At 52.6% G+C, this 19,611-nt stretch overlaps 1 protein-coding gene across 9 annotated transcripts in view; it reads right to left on the bottom strand.

The window, feature by feature from the left end:
* kdm8 (lysine (K)-specific demethylase 8) overlaps window positions 1-19,611 on the bottom strand; it is a 48,301-nt gene that overhangs the window by 2,807 nt on the left and 25,883 nt on the right. For 8 of the 9 annotated variants that reach the window (XM_070901457.1, XM_070901459.1, XM_070901461.1 and 5 more), the window contains 5 exons: window positions 15,071-15,243; window positions 8,636-8,768; window positions 5,890-5,940; window positions 4,586-4,735; window positions 79-168 (listed from right to left, as the gene is read on the bottom strand). In XM_070901457.1, coding sequence (XP_070757558.1) covers window positions 79-168; window positions 4,586-4,735; window positions 5,890-5,940; window positions 8,636-8,768; window positions 15,071-15,243 — 597 coding nt within the window. The remainder of the gene's footprint in view (window positions 1-78; window positions 169-4,585; window positions 4,736-5,889; window positions 5,941-8,635; window positions 8,769-15,070; window positions 15,244-19,611) is intronic. The other variant, XM_070901463.1, reaches the window with a different exon arrangement.

Raw genomic sequence — 19,611 nt, 5'->3', positions numbered from 1 at the left:
CTCCCCCCACACGGCTGTCCCCTCCCCCCTCCCCGTCCCCTCCCCCCACACGGAGGCCGGGCCGGCTGGCCCCCACTGGCTGGTGTTGTGCAGGAGCTGGGTTGGATGAGGATGCAGCTTTGCAGTCTGTGCCGGGGAATACAGGCGGATATATTTCCGTCCCACCACCTGCCGGAGAGAGAATGGTTTTAAAGTTCCAAACACAATAAAGGCAAACCTTCCAATAAATTATTTCCTCCCTCCGCTCCGGCTCTTACTGCTGTCGCCAGCTGTCCCCTCACACCTCACCCAGTCGCCTTTCTTCATGTGTGAGCTCAGGCAGCAGGTGTGTTACTGTACACACACACACACACACACCGCACACACACCGCACACACACACACACATACACCGCGCACACACACACACATACACCGCGCACACACACACACCGCACACACACACCGCACACACACACCGCGCACACACACACACATACACCGCACACACATACACCGCACACACACACCACACACACACACCGCACACACACACCGCACACACACACACCGCACACACACACACATACACCCTTACGCACACACCGCACACACACACAACGCACACACACACACACCGCACACACACACACCGCACACACACACACACACACACCGCACACACCCGCACACACACCACACACACACACACACCGCACACACACACACCGCACACACACACCGCACACACACACACCGCACATACACACGGCACACACACACGGCACACACACCGCACGCACACACACCGCACACACACACACCGCACACGCACACACACCGCACACGCACACACCGCACACACACACTCACACCACACACACACTCACACCACACACACTCACACCGCACACACACACACCGCACACGCACACACACACACCGCACACACACACACCGCACACACACACACACACACACACACACCCGCACACACACACCCTGCACACACAAACACACGCACACCGCACGCACACACACCGCACACACACATCGCACACACACTGCACGCACACTCACCGCGCGGACACACACATACCGCGCGGACACACACACACCGCGCGGACACACACACACACACATACCGGACGCACTCGCTTGTGCACACATACACACACACATACATCACACATGCATGTACACACATACACAGAAAAAATTCTGCAAAAATACCTTGCTATAAAGCTAACTTTTCCGCTGCTTGAAGAGAACATGGTTCTAATGAAGGCAGGGACCAACTCTCGGAGATTAGCTTCTGACCCCTGCAGGAGTCGCTCAATGATACGCACTCTAATTAGGTTCAAGTTCAACATCATTCTAACAAACCCTTCATCACCAGTGCAAGAGGCCGGTCCCAGATCCTGGCCAAAGTGTTATTACATCCTGCAGTGTACAGCCCTTCCTTATAACACAATGATTAGCAGCGCCTTTTTTAAAATTAGTTCCTGGGATGTGAGCGTCGCTGGCCAGGCCGGCATTTATTGCCCATCCCTAATTGCCCCTTGAGAAGGTGGTGGTGAGCCGCCTTCTTGAACCACTGCAGTCCGTGTGGTGAAGGTGCTCCCACAGTGCTGTTAGGGAGGGAGTTCCAGGATTGTGACCCAGCGACGATGAAGGAACGGCCGATATATTTCCCAGTCAGGATGGTGTGCGACTGGGAGGGGAACGTGGAGGTGGTGGTGTTCCCATGCGCCTGCTGCCCTTGTCCTTCTAGGTGGTAGAGGTCGTGGGTTTGGGAGGTGCTGCCGAAGAAGCCTTGGCGAGTTGGTGGAAAGGCTTTGGGGAGTCAGGAGGTGAGACACTCGTCGCAGAATACCCAGCCTCTGACCCGCTCTTGTTGCCACAGTATTTATGTGGCTGGTCCAGTTAAGTTTCTGGTCAATGGTGACCCCCAGGATGTTGATGGTGGGGATTCGGTGATGGTAATGCTGTTGAATATCAAGGGGCGGTGGTTAGACTCTCGCTTGTTGGAGATGGTCATTGCCTGGCACTTGTGTGGTGTGAATGTTATTTGCCACTTATCAGCCCGAGCCTGAATGTTGTCCAGGTCTTGCTGCATGTGGGCACGGACTGCTCCATTATCTGAGGAGTTGCGAATGGAACTGAACACTGCAATCATCAGCGAACATCCCCACTTCTGACCTTATGGTGGAGGGAAGATCATTGATGAAGCAGCTGAAGATGTTTGGGCCTAGGACACTGCCCTGAGGAACTCCTGCAGCGATGTCCTGGGGCTGGGATGATTGACCTCCAACCACCACAACCATCTTCCTTTGTGCTGGGTATGACATCAGCCAGTGGAGAGTTTTCCCCCCTGATTCCCATTGACTTCAGTTTTACTGGGGCTCCTTGATACCACACTCGGTCAAATGCTGCCTTGAATATCGAAGGCAGTCGCTCTCACCTCCCCTCTGGAATTCGGCTCTTTTGTCCATGTTTGGACCAAGGCTGTAATGAGGTCTGGAGCCGACTGGTCCGGGCGGTACCCACACTGGGCACCGCTGAGCAGGTTATTGGTGAGTAAGTGTCACTTGATAGCACTGTCGATGTCACCTTCCATCACTTTGCTGGTGATTGAGAGTAGACCGATGGGGCGGTAATTGGCCGGATTGGATTGGTCCTGTATTTTGTGGACAGGACATACCTGGGCAGTTTTCCACATTGTCGGGTACATGCCAGTGTTGTAGCTATACTGGAACAGCTTGCAGCACGCAGCTCCCTCAGACATAGCAGGATTGGAGTGGACAGAGTGGCTGGAGGCAGCTCACGGGTCAGGCAGAGAGCAGACAGACTGGGGGCTAGACACACCACTCACTCAGCGGGGATACCAGCCTCTCTCAGCGCTGAGGAACTAGGCTGGCACCCAGTAAATCGCCCACCTTAGTCCTGCACACAGCAAGACCCCAGGTTCCGCTGTGCAACTCCACATCTCCCTCACGCTTCCCATCCGCCTAAATATACAGGCCCCAAACACAGCGTCAGCCAATCAATACTGCCCTCCCAAACACAGCGTCAGCCAATCAATACTGCCCTCCCAAACACAGCGTCAGCCAATCAATACTGCCCTCCCAAACACAGCGTCAGCCAATCAATACTGCCCTCCCAAACACAGCGTCAGCCAATCAATACTGCCCTCCCAAACACAGCGTCAGCCAATCAATACTGCCCTCCCAAACACAGCGTCAGCCAATCAATACTGCCCTCCCAAACACAGCGTCAGCCAATCAATACTGCCCTCCCAAACACAGCGTCAGCCAATCAATACTGCCCTCCCAAACACAGCGTCAGCCAATCAATACTGCCCTCCCAAACACAGCGTCAGCCAATCAATACTGCCCCAGATGGGCAGAGGGGGACAGCCGGTGTGATTGGTGGTTTTGCCGCGGCACGGTGTGGCTCGGGGTCGAGTGCGGGTCGCTCCCCCGATTCCCGTCCTGTATTTATCCAGACTGCCCCTCGCTCTGCTGTTGCCGCCCCATTCACAACGGCTGCCCCACCGACCAACCTCGCATCTCCCCATCGCTTCCCAACCGTGGTCCTGGCCTGAACTGTGGGCCTCTCCCAGAGCTCCCCATTGGGGCATTCCCCCGCACCCCCCCCACACAGCTCGGCCCTCCCCCGGACCCCCCCACAGCCTGGCCCCTCCCCCGGACCCCCCCACAGCCTGGCCCTCCCCGGACCGGCCCTCCCCCGGACCCCCCCCACAGCCTGATCCTCCCCCGGACCCCCCCACGGCCCAGCCCTCCCCCAGACCCCCCCACGGCCCGGCCCTCCCCCAGCCCAGCCCTCCCCCAGACCCCCTCACAGCCTGACCCTCCCCCGGACACCCCCACGGCCCGGCCCTCCCCCGGACCCCCCCACAGCCTGACCCTCCCCAGACCGGCCCTCCCCCGGACCCCCCCACAGCCTGACCCTCCCCAGACCGGCCCTCCCCCGGATCCCCCCCACGGCCCGGCCCTCCCCCAGACCCCCCCACGGCCCGGCCCTCCCCCGGACCCCCCCACAGCCTGACCCTCCCCAGACCGGCCCTCCCCCGGACCCCCTCACGGCCCGGCCCCTCCCCCGGACCCCTCCCCCAGACCGGCCCTCCCCCGGACCCCCCCACGGCCCGGCCCTCCCCCGGACCCCCCCCACAGCCCTCCCCCGGCCCGGCCCCACCCCCGGACCCCTCCCCTGGCCCGGCCCTTCCCCGGACCCCCCCCCCCACGGCCCTCCCCCGGACCCCCCCCACGGCCCGGCCCTCCCCCGGACCCCCCCCCACAGCCTGACCCTCCCCAGACTGGCCCTCCCCCGGACCCCCTCCCGGCCCGGCCCTGCCCCGGACCCCCCCACGGCCCGGCCCCTCCCCCGGACTCCTCCCCCGGCCCGGCCCCTCCCCCGGACCCCCCCCACGGCCCTCCCCCGGACCCCCTCACAGCCCGGACCCTCCCCCGGACCCCCCCACGGCCCTCCCCCGGACCCCCCCCCCGGCCCGGCCCCTCCCCCGGTACGATGCGGATGGACCCGCGCTGCGTGGTGAGTTTCGCGGTCTGTGTTTCCGTGCTGACCTGCGTCAGGAAGTTGTGCTGTGGATCCTGGTGTAAGGGGGAAACTGTTCCCATTGGCCCAAACCAGGCGTTTATGGTAATCTCATCTTCATCTCCGTCTCCTAGACAACAGTAATCTGGGATGTCGATGTCCTGCCTCAGCTCTGGGATCTGTTCAAAACAAGAATTCCATTGATTCAACTTAACGTGAAGAAAATAAACTCCACCCAAACCCAAAACACACGGGGCAGAGTCTCCCCGTGCCCCCCCTCCCCGAGTCTCCCTGTGCCCCCTGGACTCTCCCCGTGCTCCCCCTCCCCGAGGCTCCCCGTGACACCCCCACCACGCCCGAGTCTCCCTGTACCCCCCCGAGTCTCCCTGTGCCCCCCCCCGGACTTTCCCCGTGTTCCCCGAGTCTCCCCGTGCCCCTGGACTCTCCCTGTGTTGCCCGAGTCTTCCCGTGCCCCCCGGACTCTCCCCATGCCCCCCCGAGTCTCCCCATGTTCCCCGGACTTTCCCCATGTCCCCGGACTCTCCCCGTGCTCCCCGGACTCTCCCCGTGCCCCCCGGATTCTCCCCGTGCACCCCCCGAGTCTCCCTGTGCCCCCCGGAATCTCCCCGTGCCTCCCCCCCCCAGACTCTCCCCGTGCCCCCCTAGTCTCCCTGTGCCCCCTGGACTCTCCCCGTGACCTCCCGGACTCTCCCCGTACCCCCGAGTCTCCCTGTGCCCCCCGGACTCTCCCCGTGCCCCCCCCGGACTCTCCCCGTGCCCCCCGGATTCTCCCCGTGACCCCCGAGTCTCCCTGTGCCCCCCGGACTCTCCCCGTGCCCCCCCGGACTCTCCCCGTGCCCCCCGGATTCTCCCCGTGACCCCAGAGTCTCCCTGTGCCCCCCGGACTCTCCCCGTGCCCCCCCCCGGACTCTCCCCGTGCCCCCCAGTGTGTCTCTGGGCCGTGCAGGACAGGAACAGCCCAGATTTGATCTACAATCTGTGCTGCTCCAGCTCACCTTAGCAATGGGAACAGAATCGGCTCCCTGGCTGGGAGAGACACATCAGGCCGGATTTGCCGGTGCTGGGAACAGGATTGGGTTCGGGCTGATGCCTCCAGTGGGCGAATAGCCTCACTGTCCAGACTCAAGCAGTCAGTGGCAAGTCGCCAAGAGCTTCTGTACCTTAAAAAACAACTCGCTGTGGGATGGCACAATAAGCAGCTATGTAAAGATACCGGGGCCACAGGCAGAGGCAGGTGGGAAATGGCGTCAGGAAGCTGTGCCCCTCACTCCCTGTGTCCGCGGTGCCGGGAGTGACGGGAAAAGCGCCTCACCTGCTCGAACAGCTGATGTTGAGCTAGATATCCCACAGGGCCCGGCTGCGCCTGCGGGGAGAATCAGTAAGTCCGTGATGAGAAACTGCACGTTACAGAGAGCGCAGCAACACAGCGGGAGGGTCACACGTCCCACCAGCCCTACACTCACCCACGCCCCGAGACATCCTGTTATGTCCCGCGAGACACACCCACTCCCGGCTGAACTGTGCGATAGAACTGCTTGCCCACTGAGACCCCAGGAGAGTCTCGCTGCCCCCTGTGCCAGACTGGGTGTCTATAGTAATAAACCCACTCGGTGTTTACCCACACACAGAAAGGCAGCTCTGAGCAGAGCAGGAGCAATAACGGGTAAAGGTGAAAGGAGGTAGGGAGCGGAGCCAAGACCGGTGGGGGGGGCGGGGGGCGAGCTGGGGTTCGGGAGGCTTGGAGAAGCAGAGAGCGAGGGGGTGAGACACAGGGCACCGGCTGGGAATTCTAGAGGTCAACAACAACAACCTGTATTTATATAGCACCTTTAATGTAGTGGAATGTCCCAAGGCACGTCACAGGAGTATTATGAGATAAAAATTTGACACCGAGCCGCATAGGTAGAAATTAGCGCAGGTGAAGAGGTCGGTTTTAAGGAGCGTCTTGAAGGAGGAGAGAGAGGGAGAGAGACGGAAAGGTTTAGGGAGGGAGTTCCAGAGCTTGGGGCCCAGGCAACAGAAGGCCCCAAGCTCTGGAACTCCCTCCCTAAACCTCTCCGATGGTGGAGTGATTATAATCAGGGATGGTCAGGAGGGCAGAATTAGAGGAGTGCAGATATCTCGGGGGTTGTGGGGCTGGAGGAGATTACAGAGATAGGGAGGGGCGAGGGCTATGGAGGGATTTGAAAATAAGGATGAGAATTTTGAAATCGAGGAGTAGGGTAGAATGCGGGGGGCCAGCCAGGAGTGCGTTGGAATAGTCAAGTCTAGAGGTAACAAAGGCAGGGATGAGGGCTTCAGCAGCAGATGAGCTGAGGCAGGGTGGAGACGGGTGATGTTACGGAGGTGGAAATAGGCGGTCTTAGTTATGCCATGGATATGTGGTCGGAAGCTCATTTCAGGGTCAAATATGCTAAGGTTGCGAACAGTCTGTTTCAGCCTCAGACAGAAGTTGGGAGAGGGATGGAGTCAGTGTCTAGGGAACAGAGTTTGTGGTGAGGACCGAAAACAATGGCTTCGGTCTTCCCAATATTAAATTAGAGAAAATTTCTGCTCATCCAGAACTGGATGTGGGACAAGCAGTTTGACAATTTAGAGACCATGGAGGGGTGGAGAGAAGTGGTGATGTTATCAGCGTACATGTGGAAACTGACCCTGTGTTTCCGGATGATGTCACCGAGGGGCAACATGTAGATGAGGAATAGGAGGGGGCCGAGGACAGACCCTTGGGAGACACCAGAGGTAACGATGCGGGGGGGGGCGGGGGGAAGAGAAGCCGTTGCAGGAGATTCTCTGCCTACGATGAGAGGGATAAGAATGGAACCAGGCGAGTGCAGTCCCACCCAGCTGGACGATGGTGGAGAGGTGTTGGAGGAGGATGGAGTGGGCAACCGTGTCAAAGGCTGCAGACAGGTCCAGGAGGGTGGGGAGGGATAGTTTACCTTTGTCACAGTCACAAAGGATGTCATGTGACTTTGATGAGAGCCGTTTCAGTACTGTGTCAGGAGTGGATTGGAGGGATTCACACATGGAGTTCTGGGAAAGATGGGAGGTGATAACACATTCTAGGGCTTTGGAGGAAAGGGAGGTTGGAGCTGGGGTGGGAGTTTGCAAGGACGGGGGGCTCGAGGTTTGGTTTTTTGAGGAGAGGGGTGATGACGGCAGATTTGAGGGAGAGGGAGACAGTACCTGAGGAGAGAGAACCGTTAGCAATGTCACTAACATGGGAGCCAGAAGGAAGTTGGATGGTCAGCAGTTTGTTGGGAATAGGGTCAAGGGAGCAGGAGGTGCGTCTCATGGACAGGATGAGCTCGCAAAGGTCATGAGAGGCGATCGGAGAGAAACTGGAGAAAGATGTGAGGTCAGGGCCAGGGCAGGGGGGATCCTTAGAGGAAGTTTGGCTCGGTGGGCTAGGGGAAGGATGGGAAGAGGTGGAGGCCACCGAACGGATGGTCTCAATCTTAGAGACAAGAAAGTCCATGAGCTCCTCACACATTGTCGGAGGTGAGGAGACTGGGGAGAGGGGTTTAAGAAGACGGTTAGCAGTGGAGAATAGAAGCTGGGGTTTATCTTTACATTCTAGAGTGATCCTGTAATAGTGAGCGGTTTTGGCAGATGAGAGCAGGACCCGACAGTGTTTTGTGTGGTCCAGGCAGATCTGGCGGTGAATGGCTAAACCAGTTGTCCGCCATGTCCGCGCCCCTTGGACTTGATGGAGCGAAGATCAGGGCTGTCCCACGGTGTAATGGGTGAGTGTGCACTAAGAGTAGACCAGTGTGTGGGAATGTACGGCAGCAGGAGACTGTTGGGGAGAGCGGGGGCAATGGAGCGGTTTAAAAGCACGGGTGAGGACGGTAAGACCCGGATACAAATTTCCAAAATCAACAAATTCTGCCCAAGGAGATCACCAGCCCAGCCAGTATTTCCCAAATACAGAACCTCATTCAGTGATTGGTGACATGCCACTGCACACAGTCTTTAGACATTTTGCTCGCTTTGAAACTTATTTCTGCCTCAGAGCGCAATGGGTTGGAATAAATGTGGATGCCGGGACTAACCTGATCCACGATGTACTTGTCAATGAACTCGCCCACAGTCATCAGGGTCTGAGTCCATTCGTCATCTGTGTACCGAGCTCCCAGCTCCACCGGCACAGTGCGACAGCCAGCAATGTCACGGATATATTCCACACTGCAAACAACACAGTCAGTTCCTCCATAACACCAGCAGCACTTACTTTGGGCACAATATACGGCACTTATTAAGTTGAAGGACTTCAATACTGGGGATGGTTATCGGTTATTAACAGAATTCAACACTCAGGTTAGATACCGAGTAAAGCTCCCTCTACACTGTCCCATCCAACACTCCCAGGGCAGGTACATAATTCTAAAAGAACAAAGAGCGTTAAAAAAAACAAGCCTGAAAGCTCTGAGTCTCAATGTGAGGAGCATTCGTAATAAGGTGGATGAATTGACTGCGCAGATAGCTGTTAAGGGGTATGATGTAATTGGGATTACGGAGACACGGCTCCAGGGTAACCAAGGCTGGGAACTCAACATCCACGGGTATTCAATATACATGAAGGATAGAGAAAGGAAAAGGAGGTGGGGTAGCGTTACTGGTTAAAGAGGAGATTAACTCAATAGTAAGAAAGGACATTAGCTTGGATGATGTGGAATCAGTATTGGTGGAGCTGTGAAACACCAAAGGGCAGAAAACGCTAGTGGGAGTTGTGTACAGACCACCAAACAGTAGTAGTGAGGTTGGTGACAGCATCAAACAAGAAATTAGGGATACGTGCAATAAAGGTACAGCAGTTATCGTGGGTGACTTTAAGCTACATATAGATTAGGCTAACCAAACTGGTAGCAATGCGGTGAAGGAGGATTTCCTGGAGTGTATTAGGGATGGTTTTCTAGACCAATATGTCGAGGAACCAACTAGAGGGCTGGCCATCCTAGACTGGGTCTTGTGTAATGAGAGAGGATTAATTAGCAATCATGTCGTGCGGGGCCCCCTGGGGAAGAGTGACCATAATATGGTAGAATTCTTTATTAAGATGGAGAGTGACAGTTAATTCAGAGACTAGGGTCCTGAACTTTAAGAAAGGTAACTTCGATGGTAAGAGACGTGAATTGGCTAGGATAGACTGGAGAATGATACTTAAAGGGTTGACGTTGGATAGGCAATGGCAAACATTTAAAGATCACATGGATGAACTACAACAATTGTACATCCCTGTCTGGAGTAAAAATAAAGTGGGGAAGGTGGCTCAACCGTGGCTAACAAGGGAAATTAGGGATAGTGTTAAATCCAAGGAAGAGGCATATAAATTGGCCAGAAAAAGCAGCAAACCTAACGACTGGGAATTTAGAATTAGAAATTTAGAATTCAGCAGAGGAGGACAAAGGGTTTAATTAGGAGGGGAAAATAGAGTATGAGAGGAAGCTTGCAGGGAACATAAAAACTGACTGCAAAAGCTTCTATAAATATGTGAAGAGAAAAAGATTAGTGAAAACAAATGTAGATCCCTTGCAGTCAGATTCAGGTGAATTCATAATGGGGAACAAGGAAATGGCAGACCAATTAAACAAATACTTTGGTTCTGTCTTCACGAAGGAAGACATGAATAACCTCCAGAAAATACTAGGGGACCGAGGATCTAGGAGAAGGAGGAACTGAAGGATATCCTTATTAGTCAGGAAATGGTGTTAGGGAATTGATGGAATTGAAGGCCGATAAATCTCCAGGGCCTGATAGTCTGCATCACAGAGTACTTAAGGAAGTGGCCCTTGAAATAGTGGATGCATTGGTGGTCATTTTCCAACATTCCAAGGACTCTGGATCAGTTCCTATGGACTGGAGGATAGCTAATGTAACCCCACTTTTTAAAGAGGGAGGGAGAAAACAGGGAATTATAGATCGGTTAGCCTGACATCGGTAGTGGGGAAAATGCTGGGATCAATTATTAAAGCTTTAATAGCAGCGCATTTGGAAAGCAGTGACAGGATCGGTCCAAGTCAGCATGGATTTATGAAAGGGAAATCATGCTTGACAAATCTTCTAGAATTTTTTGAGGATGTAACTAGTAGAGTGGACAAGGGAGAACCAGTGGATGTGGTGTATTTGGACTTTCAAAAGGCTTTTGACAAGGTCTCCCACAAGAGATTAGTGTGCAAAATTAAGGCACATGGGATTGGGGGTAATGTACTGACGTGGATAGAGAACTGGTTGGCAGACAGGAAGCAGAGGGTGGGAATAAACGGGTCCTTTTCAGAATGGCAGGCAGTGACTAGTGGGGTACCGCAAGGTTGAGTGCTGGGACCCCAGCTATTTACAATATATATTAATGATTTGGACGAACGAATTGAGTGTAATATCTCCAAGTTTGCAGATGACACTAAGCTGGGTGGCGGTGTGAGCTGTGAGGAGGATGCTAAGAGGCTGCAGGGTGACTTGGACAGATTAGGTGAGTGGGCAAATGCATGGCAGATGCAGTATAATGTGGATAAATGTGAGGTTATCCACTTTGTTGGCAAAAACAGGAAAGCAGATTATTATCTGAATGGTGACAGATTAGGAAAAGGGGAGGTGCAACGAGACCTGGGTGTCATGGTACATAGGTCACTGAAGGTTGGCATGCAGGTACAGCAGGCGGCAAATGGCATGTTGGCCTTCATAGCGAGAGGATTTGAGTATAGGAGCAGGGAGGTCTTACTGCAGTTGTACAGGGCCTTGGTGAGGCCACACCTTGAATATTGTGTTCAGTTTTGGTCTCCTAATCTGAGGAAGGATGTTCTTGCTGTTGAGGGAGTGCAGCGAAGGTTCACCAGACTGATTCCCGGGATGACAGGACTGATATATGAAGAAAAACTGGATCGACTAGGCTTATATTCACTGAAATTTAGAAGAATGAGAGGGGATCTCATAGAAACACATAAATTTCTGGACAGGTTAGATGCAGGAAGAATGTTCCCAATGTTGGGGAAGTCCAGAACCAGCGATCAAAGGCTAAGGATAAGGGGTAGGCCATTTAGGACCGAGATGAGGAGAAACCTCTTCACCCAGAGAATTGTGAACCTGTGGAATTCTCCACCACAGAAAGTTGTGGAGTCCAGTTCGTTGGATATATTCAAAAGAGTTAGATGTGGCCCTTACGGCTAAAGGGATCAAGGGGTGTGGAGAGAAAGCAGGAATGGGGTACTGAAGTTGCATGATCAGCCATGAACTCATTGAATGGTGGTGCAGGCTCAAAGGGCTGAACGGCCTACTCCTGCACCTACTTTCTATGATTCTACATCAGGGGTTAGATACAGAGTAAAGCTCCCTCTACACAGTCCCATCAAACACTCCCAGGGCAGGTACAGCACGGGGTTAGATACAGAGTAAAGCTCCCTCTACACAGTCCCATCAAACACTCCCAGGGCAGGTACAGCACGGGGTTAGATACAGAGTAAAGCTCCCTCTACACAGTCCCATCAAACACTCCCAGGGCAGGTACAGGGGGTTAGATACAGAGTAAAGCTCTCTCTACACTGTCCCATCAAACACTCCCAGGGCAGGTACAGCACGGGTTAGATACAGAGTAAAGCTCCCTCTACATTGTCCCATCAAACACTCCCAGGGCAGGTACAGGGGGTTAGATACAGAGTAAAGCTCTCTCTACACTGTCCCATCAAACACTCCCAGGGCAGGTACAGCACGGGGTTAGATACAGAGTAAAGCTCCCTCTACACTGTCCCATCAAACACTCCCAGGGCAGGTACAGCACGGGGTTAGATACAGAGTAAAGCTCCCTCTACACTGTCCCATCAAACACTCCCAGGGCAGGTACAGGGCGTTAGATACAGAGTAAAGCTCCCTCTACACTGCCCCATCAAACACTCCCAGGGCAGGTACAGCACGGGTTAGATACAGAGTAAAGCTCCCTCTACACTGTCCCATCAAACACTCCCAGGGCAGGTACAGGGGGTTAGATACAGAGTAAAGCTCCCTCTACACTGTCCCATCAAACACTCCCAGGGCAGGTACAGCACGGGGTTAGATACAGAGTAAAGCTCCCTCTACACTGTCCCATCAAACAATCCCAGGGCAGGTACAGGGGGTTAGATACAGAGTAAAGCTCTCTCTACACTGTCCCATCAAACACTCCCAGGGCAGGTACAGGGGGTTAGATACAGAGTAAAGCTCCCTCTGCACTGTCCCATCAAACACTCCCAGGGCAGGTACAGCACGGGTTAGATACAGAGTAAAGCTCCCTCTACACTGTCCCATCAAACACTCCCAGGGCAGGTACAGGGCGTTAGATACAGAGTAAAGCTCCCTCTACACTGCCCCATCAAACACTCCCAGGGCAGGTACAGCACGGGTTAGATACAGAGTAAAGCTCCCTCTACACTGTCCCATCAAACACTCCCAGGGCAGGTACAGGGGGTTAGATACAGAGTAAAGCTCCCTCTACACTGTCCCATCAAACACTCCCAGGGCAGGTACAGGGGGTTAGATACAGAGTAAAGCTCCCTCTACACTGTCCCATCAAACACTCCCAGGGCAGGTACAGGGGGTTAGATACAGAGTAAAGCTCCCTCTACACTGTCCCATCAAACACTCCCAGGGCAGGTACAGGGGGTTAGATACAGAGTAAAGCTTCCTCTACACTGTCCCATCAAACACTCCCAGGGCAGGTACAGGGTGTTAGATACAGAGTAAAGCTCCCTCTACACTGTCCCATCAAACACTCCCAGGGCAGGTACAGGGGGTTAGATACAGAGTAAAGCTCCCTCTACACTGTCCCATCAAACACTCCCAGGGCAGGTACAGGGTGTTAGATACAGAGTAAAGCTCCCTCTACATTGTCCCATCAAACATTCCCAGGGCAGGTACAGGGGGTTAGATACAGAGTAAAGCTCCCTCTACACTGTCCCATCAAACACTCCCAGGGCAGGTACAGCACGGGGTTAGATACAGAGTAAAGCTCCCTCTACACTGTCCCATCAAACACTCCCAGGGCAGGTACAGCACGGGGTTAGATACAGAGTAAAGCTCCCTCTACACTGTCCCATCAAACACTCCCAGGGCAGGTACAGCACGGGGTTAGATACAAAGTAAAGCTTCCTCTACACTGTCCCATCAAACACTCCCAGGGCAGGTACAGCACGGGTTAGATACAGAGTAAAGCTCCCTCTACACTGTCCCATCAAACACTCCCAGGGCAGGTACAGGGGGTTAGATACAGAGTAAAGCTCCCTCTACACTGTCCCATCAAACACTCCCAGGGCAGGTACAGGGGGTTAGATACAGAGTAAAGCTCCCTCTACACTGTCCCATCAAACACTCCCAGGGCAGGTACAGGGGGTTAGATACAGAGTAAAGCTCCCTCTACACTGTCCCATCAAACACTCCCAGGGCAGGTACAGGGGGTTAGATACAGAGTAAAGCTCCCTCTACACTGTCCCATCAAACACTCCCAGGGCAGGTACAGGGTGTTAGATACAGAGTAAAGCTCCCTCTACATTGTCCCATCAAACACTCCCAGGGCAGGTACAGGGGGTTAGATACAGAGTAAAGCTCCCTCTACACTGTCCCATCAAACACTCCCAGGGCAGGTACAGCACGGGGTTAGATACAGAGTAAAGCTCCCTCTACACTGTCCCATCAAACACTCCAAGGGCAGGTACAGCACGGGGTTAGATACAGAGTAAAGCTCCCTCTACACTGTCCCATCACACACTCCCAGGGCAGGTACAGCACGGGGTTAGATACAAAGTAAAGCTCCCTCTACACTGTCCCATCAAACACTCCCAGGGCAGGTACAGGGGGTTAGATACAGAGTAAAGCTCCCTCTACACTGTCCCATCAAACACTCCCAGGGCAGGTACAGGGGGTTAGATACAGAGTAAATCTCCCTCTACACTGTCCCATCAGTTGTGCACTGGAGAACAGGCGAGTCTCTGTGGAGAGATGCTTGACTCTATAAACTGCTGACTGCGAGGTGGGAGTACCACAATGGCCATCACCCCCAGCCCGGCGTGGAACCCACGTACCCGAGGTGGAAAATCAGTGTCTAACCTGATGAACCACCTAGTCTCTATTCCACCCTTCTGTGCACTGCCAAGAATTGTGCGACAAAGTCCAGCAGGGCGAATGTCTTACTGCATTGCTGCTTTGCCTGGAATGGAATGACCTGCGTACTGTTAGCAGAAGGAAAATGACTGGGCTGTTTCCATGATGCATGGCATCATTATGGTGTAAGGTTACTGCAGATGGGGTAATTATTATTCATTAATCAAACTCCCACCCAGATAGCTGGCAAAGGCATGCTGTGCACGGCGGCCTGAAAAATGCTTACATCTTAATACTGATACTGAATTAGTACTCTATTGCCGCAATAAAATCACAATTTACGCGTCTGACTTCACAGCTGGCTGGCAGCTTCTCCGATGGTGAGGAGGCTGAGATATAAACGCCAAGGGTTGACGCCCTGCACCTACCTCCATTTGCGGTCCCTCACAGCGGGCCAGTGATCCACGATACCCTCCAGTATGACAGGCTTCTGTGGAATGAGATACTGGGCTCTGAAATGTTCCAGTGAAGGGCAGCGCTCTCTCGGAACTGCCGTCCCACTTCTGATTTCTGGAGTCAGGGGGAGAGCAACCGTTGGTCTCTGCAATTACACAGTCAGTTAAATGTATCAACCGGTGTGCTATCATAAAAACATAAGAACATAAGAATTAGGAACAGGAGTAGGCCATCTAGCCCCTCGAGCCTGCTCCGCCATTCAATAAGATCATGGCTGATCTGGCCGTGGACTCAGCTCCACTTACCCGCCCTCTACCCATAACCCTTAATTCCCTTATTGGTTAAAAATCTATCTATCTGTGACTTGAATACATTCAATGAGCTAGCCTCAACTGCTTCCTTGAGCAGAGAATTCCACAGAATTCACAACCCTCTGGGAGAAGAAATTCCTTCTCAACTCGGTTTTAAATTGGCTCCCCCGTATTTTGAGGTTGTGCCCCCTAGTTCTAGTCTCCCCTACCAGTGGAAACCACCTCTCTGCCTCGATCTTGTCTATCCCTTTCATGATTTTAAATGTTTCTATAAGATCACCCCTCATCCTTCTGAACTCCAACGAGTACAGACCCAGTCTACTCAATCTATCATCATAAGGTCACCCCCTCATTTCTCGAATCAGCCCAGTGAATCGTCTCTGTACCCCCTCCAAAGCTAGTATATCCTTCCTTAAGTAAGGTGACCAAAACTGCACGCAGTACTCCAGGTGCGGCCTCACCAATACCCTGTACAGTTGCAGCAGGACCTCCCTGTTTTTGTACTCCATCCCTCTCGCAATGAAGGCCAACATTCCATTCGCCTTCCTGATTACCTGCTGCACCTGCAAACTAACTTTTTGGGATTCATGCACAAGGACCTCCAGGTCCCTCTGCACCGCAGCATGTTGTAATTTCTCCCCATTCAAATAATATTCCCTTTTACTGTTTTTTTTCCCAAGGTGGATGACCTCACACTTTCTGACATTGTATTCCATCTGCCAAACCTTAGCCCATTCGCTTAACCTATCCAAATCTCCTTGCAGCCTCTGTGTCCTCTACACAACCCGCTTTCCCACTAATCTTAGTGTCATCTGCAAATTTTGTTACACTACACTCTGTCCCCTCTTCCAGGTCATCTATGTATATTGTAAACAGTTGTGGTCCCAGCACCGATCCCTGTAGCACACCACTAACCACTGATTTCCAACCGGAAAAGGACCCATTTATCCCGACTCTCTGCTTTCTGTTCGCCAGCCAATTCTCTATCCATGCTAATACATTTCCTCTGACTCCGCGTATCTTTATCTTCTGCAATAACCTTTTGTGTGGCACCTTATCGAATGTCTTTTGGAAATCTAAATACACCATATCCATCGGTACACCTCTATCCACCATGCTCATTATATCCTCAAAGAATTCCAGTAAATTAGTTAAACATGATTTCCCCTTCATGAATCCATACTGCGTCTGCTTGATTGCACTATTCCTATCTAGATGTCCCGCTATTTCTTCCTTAATGATAGTTTCAAGCATTTTCCCCACTACAGATGTTAAACTAACCAGCCTATAGTTACCTGCCTTTTGTCTGCCCCCTTTTTGAAACAGAGGCGTTACATTAGTTGCTTTCCAATCCACTGGTACCTCCCCAGAGTCCAGAGAATTTTGGTAGATTATAACAAATGCATCTGCTATAACTTCCGCCATCTCTTTTAATACCCTGGGATGCATTTCATCAGGACCAGGGGACTTGTCTACCTTCAGTCCCATTAGTCTGTCCAGCACTACCTCCCTAGTGATAGTGATTGTCTCAAGGTCCTCCCTTCCCATATTCCTATGACCAGCAATTTTTGGCATGGTTTTTGTGTCTTCCACTGTGAAGACGGAAGCAAAATAATTGTTTAAGGTCTCAGCCATTTCCACATTTCCCATTATTAAATCCCCCTTTTCATCTTCTAAGGGACCAACATTTACTTTAGTCACTCTTTTCCGTTTTATATATCTGTAAAAGCTTTTACTATCTGTTTTTATGTTTTGCGCAAGTTTACCATCGTAATCTATCTTCCCTTTCTTTATTGCTTTTTTAGTCATTCTTTGCTGTTGCTTAAAATCTTCCCAATCCTCTAGTTTCCCACTAACCTTGGCCACCTTAAAAGCATTGGTCTTTGATTTGATACTTTCCTTTATTTCCTTGGTTATCCACGGCTGGTTATCTCTTCTCTTGCCGCCCTTCTTTTTCACTGGAATATATTTTTGTTGCGCATTATGAAAGAGCTCCTTAAAAGTCCTCCACTGTTCCTCAATTGTGCTACCGTTTAGTCCTTGTTTCCAGGGGGGTATCGCGGGGGCTGCTGTCAATCGCAGGGTTAATTCTGCCGCAATCTCCCTCCTCTATCTGTGATTGCGAGTGACTGATCTTGGAGGTGGGTAAGATTTAACCTCACAGGAACATCGGAATTACTGGCCGGATAAATACCAAGACCCATCTAGTTCCCCATCTACCATCCTGGTAGTCACATGATACGATAATGGAGATATTGACCAATTACAGCAATCAGTCTCGATCAATGAGTCTACAACAGACGCAGACATGAGGCGAGGAGAACCTCCAGTGGGGGAGAACTTTGGGCACCACAGGTCCAAAGTCCCATTTGTAAGACCACACCATTTTCTGCAAAATAAATTTGCTTTAACTCTGCTATAATTTGGCCAAACTTAAAAATTGACCAAAGATTATATACCAGCATGCTTTGCGAGGCCAGGAGGCTAGCTGCTGTGAGAACCCCTTACAAAAAGAAAACCCCACTGAACTCTGCTAGCTGCCTTTCTTCCAGAAACCGTGGGTGAGAACAAACCAAGTGAGTCATCACGGTAAAACAAGAACGTTTACCGATAGTACAAACCTTGATGAAGTCACTGATGAATAACGGACTATTGAGAAGAAGTAATGAAAAAACAACTACTAGTCTAGTCTGGGACATCTGCGAAGTGGGCAGGTTACCAAGTTTTGGATTATAAAAAGTGCAGACAAGAGAGACTTGGGGCTGCAGTCGGGAGTGTAACTGGGTCAGTTGCCAGCTAAAGTCAGACGTCTGGTCACCAACGAACCGACCACTCGCCGGTATTAGTATGTTTGCAGGGTTTGCTTGATTTTAAAGTCAGGGAATATTCCTGTATGCTGAAGTATGATCAGAGAGGTATTATACGCTACAATTCTGAGCGGACTTACGTAGTTTCGTGTTTTTTTAAGTAAAAGAAGTTTGGGTTTTGAGTTGTTTGCTCTCCGGGTCTGAACTGTGAAAGCTGTCGGACGGGCACGACCGACACCTGTTCCTCTCGAGCAGGCTACCCTCAGCGCCCTCCTCTCCTGTAAGTGCTGATCCTGGCTAGGGTGAGGTCTGGGGGCCCGGCAGTACCTCACCCAATTGGCCATTGACAAGGTGAGAGTGATGGTGGGTAGGGGGGGTTAGTGGAATTGACTGTGGACCCAGCCCGGCCCCACACTCACTCGATTCACCTACCCAACAGCAGGGGCTGCTGGTGATCACGGTACTGAAGTCACTGCTGGGCTCCGACTGCCCTCCCTGGCAGGGGGCTCTCCGCAGTGGGACCCTTGTGCCCTGTGAGCTTCAGCACTACCGTAGTAGGATGTTTGACAACTGGCCCTGTGGTTTTTCCCGATCTCAGCCGTGGAACCTGGGAGTGCAGCAAATGGGAGCTGGACACTTCCCCACAGGGGAAACAAGCCCCCCCTGCCTCTGGATGGCCAGTCACAGACGGACATGGGCAAACAGGCCAGGTGCTTTCCTCGTGCTCCGCCACGCTGGGCAATAATACATGTCGCCCTGGGCTCCACAGACAAGGAAACATCGAGAGGAAAACGGAATTAATTCTTAGCTCCGGGACTGTGACTGACTCATACAGCAACTCGGCCGTTTCTCATTCCCATCGCCCATGCCACCCGGCATTTCACCTCTTGCAGCGCTTTACAGCCAAGGTTAGCATTGAGAAAATAATAGGGGCAGGAGTTGGCCATTCAGCTCCTCGAGCCTGCTCCACCATTCAATGAGATCACGGCTGATCTGCCTCAACTCCACTTTCCTGCACTGTCCCCATATCCCTCGATTCCCTTAATATCCAACAATCTATTGATCTTAGCCTTGAATATGTTCAATGACCGAGCCTCCACAGTCCTCTGGGGCAGAGAACTCCAGAGAGTCACCACCCTCTGAGTGAAGACGTTTCTCCTTAGCCTTGAGTTGTGTTTTGGATTTGTGTCATGAGGAACTGGTTTGAAACTACCTCAAGCTCATTTCCTTTCTGGTCCTCATACGCACCAGGCATATCTCCCATCAGTCTGCTCTTAGCCCAATCGTGTCACCCATTCCAGGCCCTATCCCCAGACCTATGGGGATCACCCATTCCAGGCCCTATCCCCAGACCCGTGGGGATCACCCATTCCAGGCCCTATCCCCAGACCCGTG

The sequence above is a fragment of the Pristiophorus japonicus genome, chromosome 15, assembly GCF_044704955.1.
Source record: "Pristiophorus japonicus isolate sPriJap1 chromosome 15, sPriJap1.hap1, whole genome shotgun sequence".
NCBI classification, from domain to species: domain Eukaryota; kingdom Metazoa; phylum Chordata; class Chondrichthyes; family Pristiophoridae; genus Pristiophorus; species Pristiophorus japonicus.
This window is presented reverse-complemented; position numbering and strand designations above follow the sequence as displayed.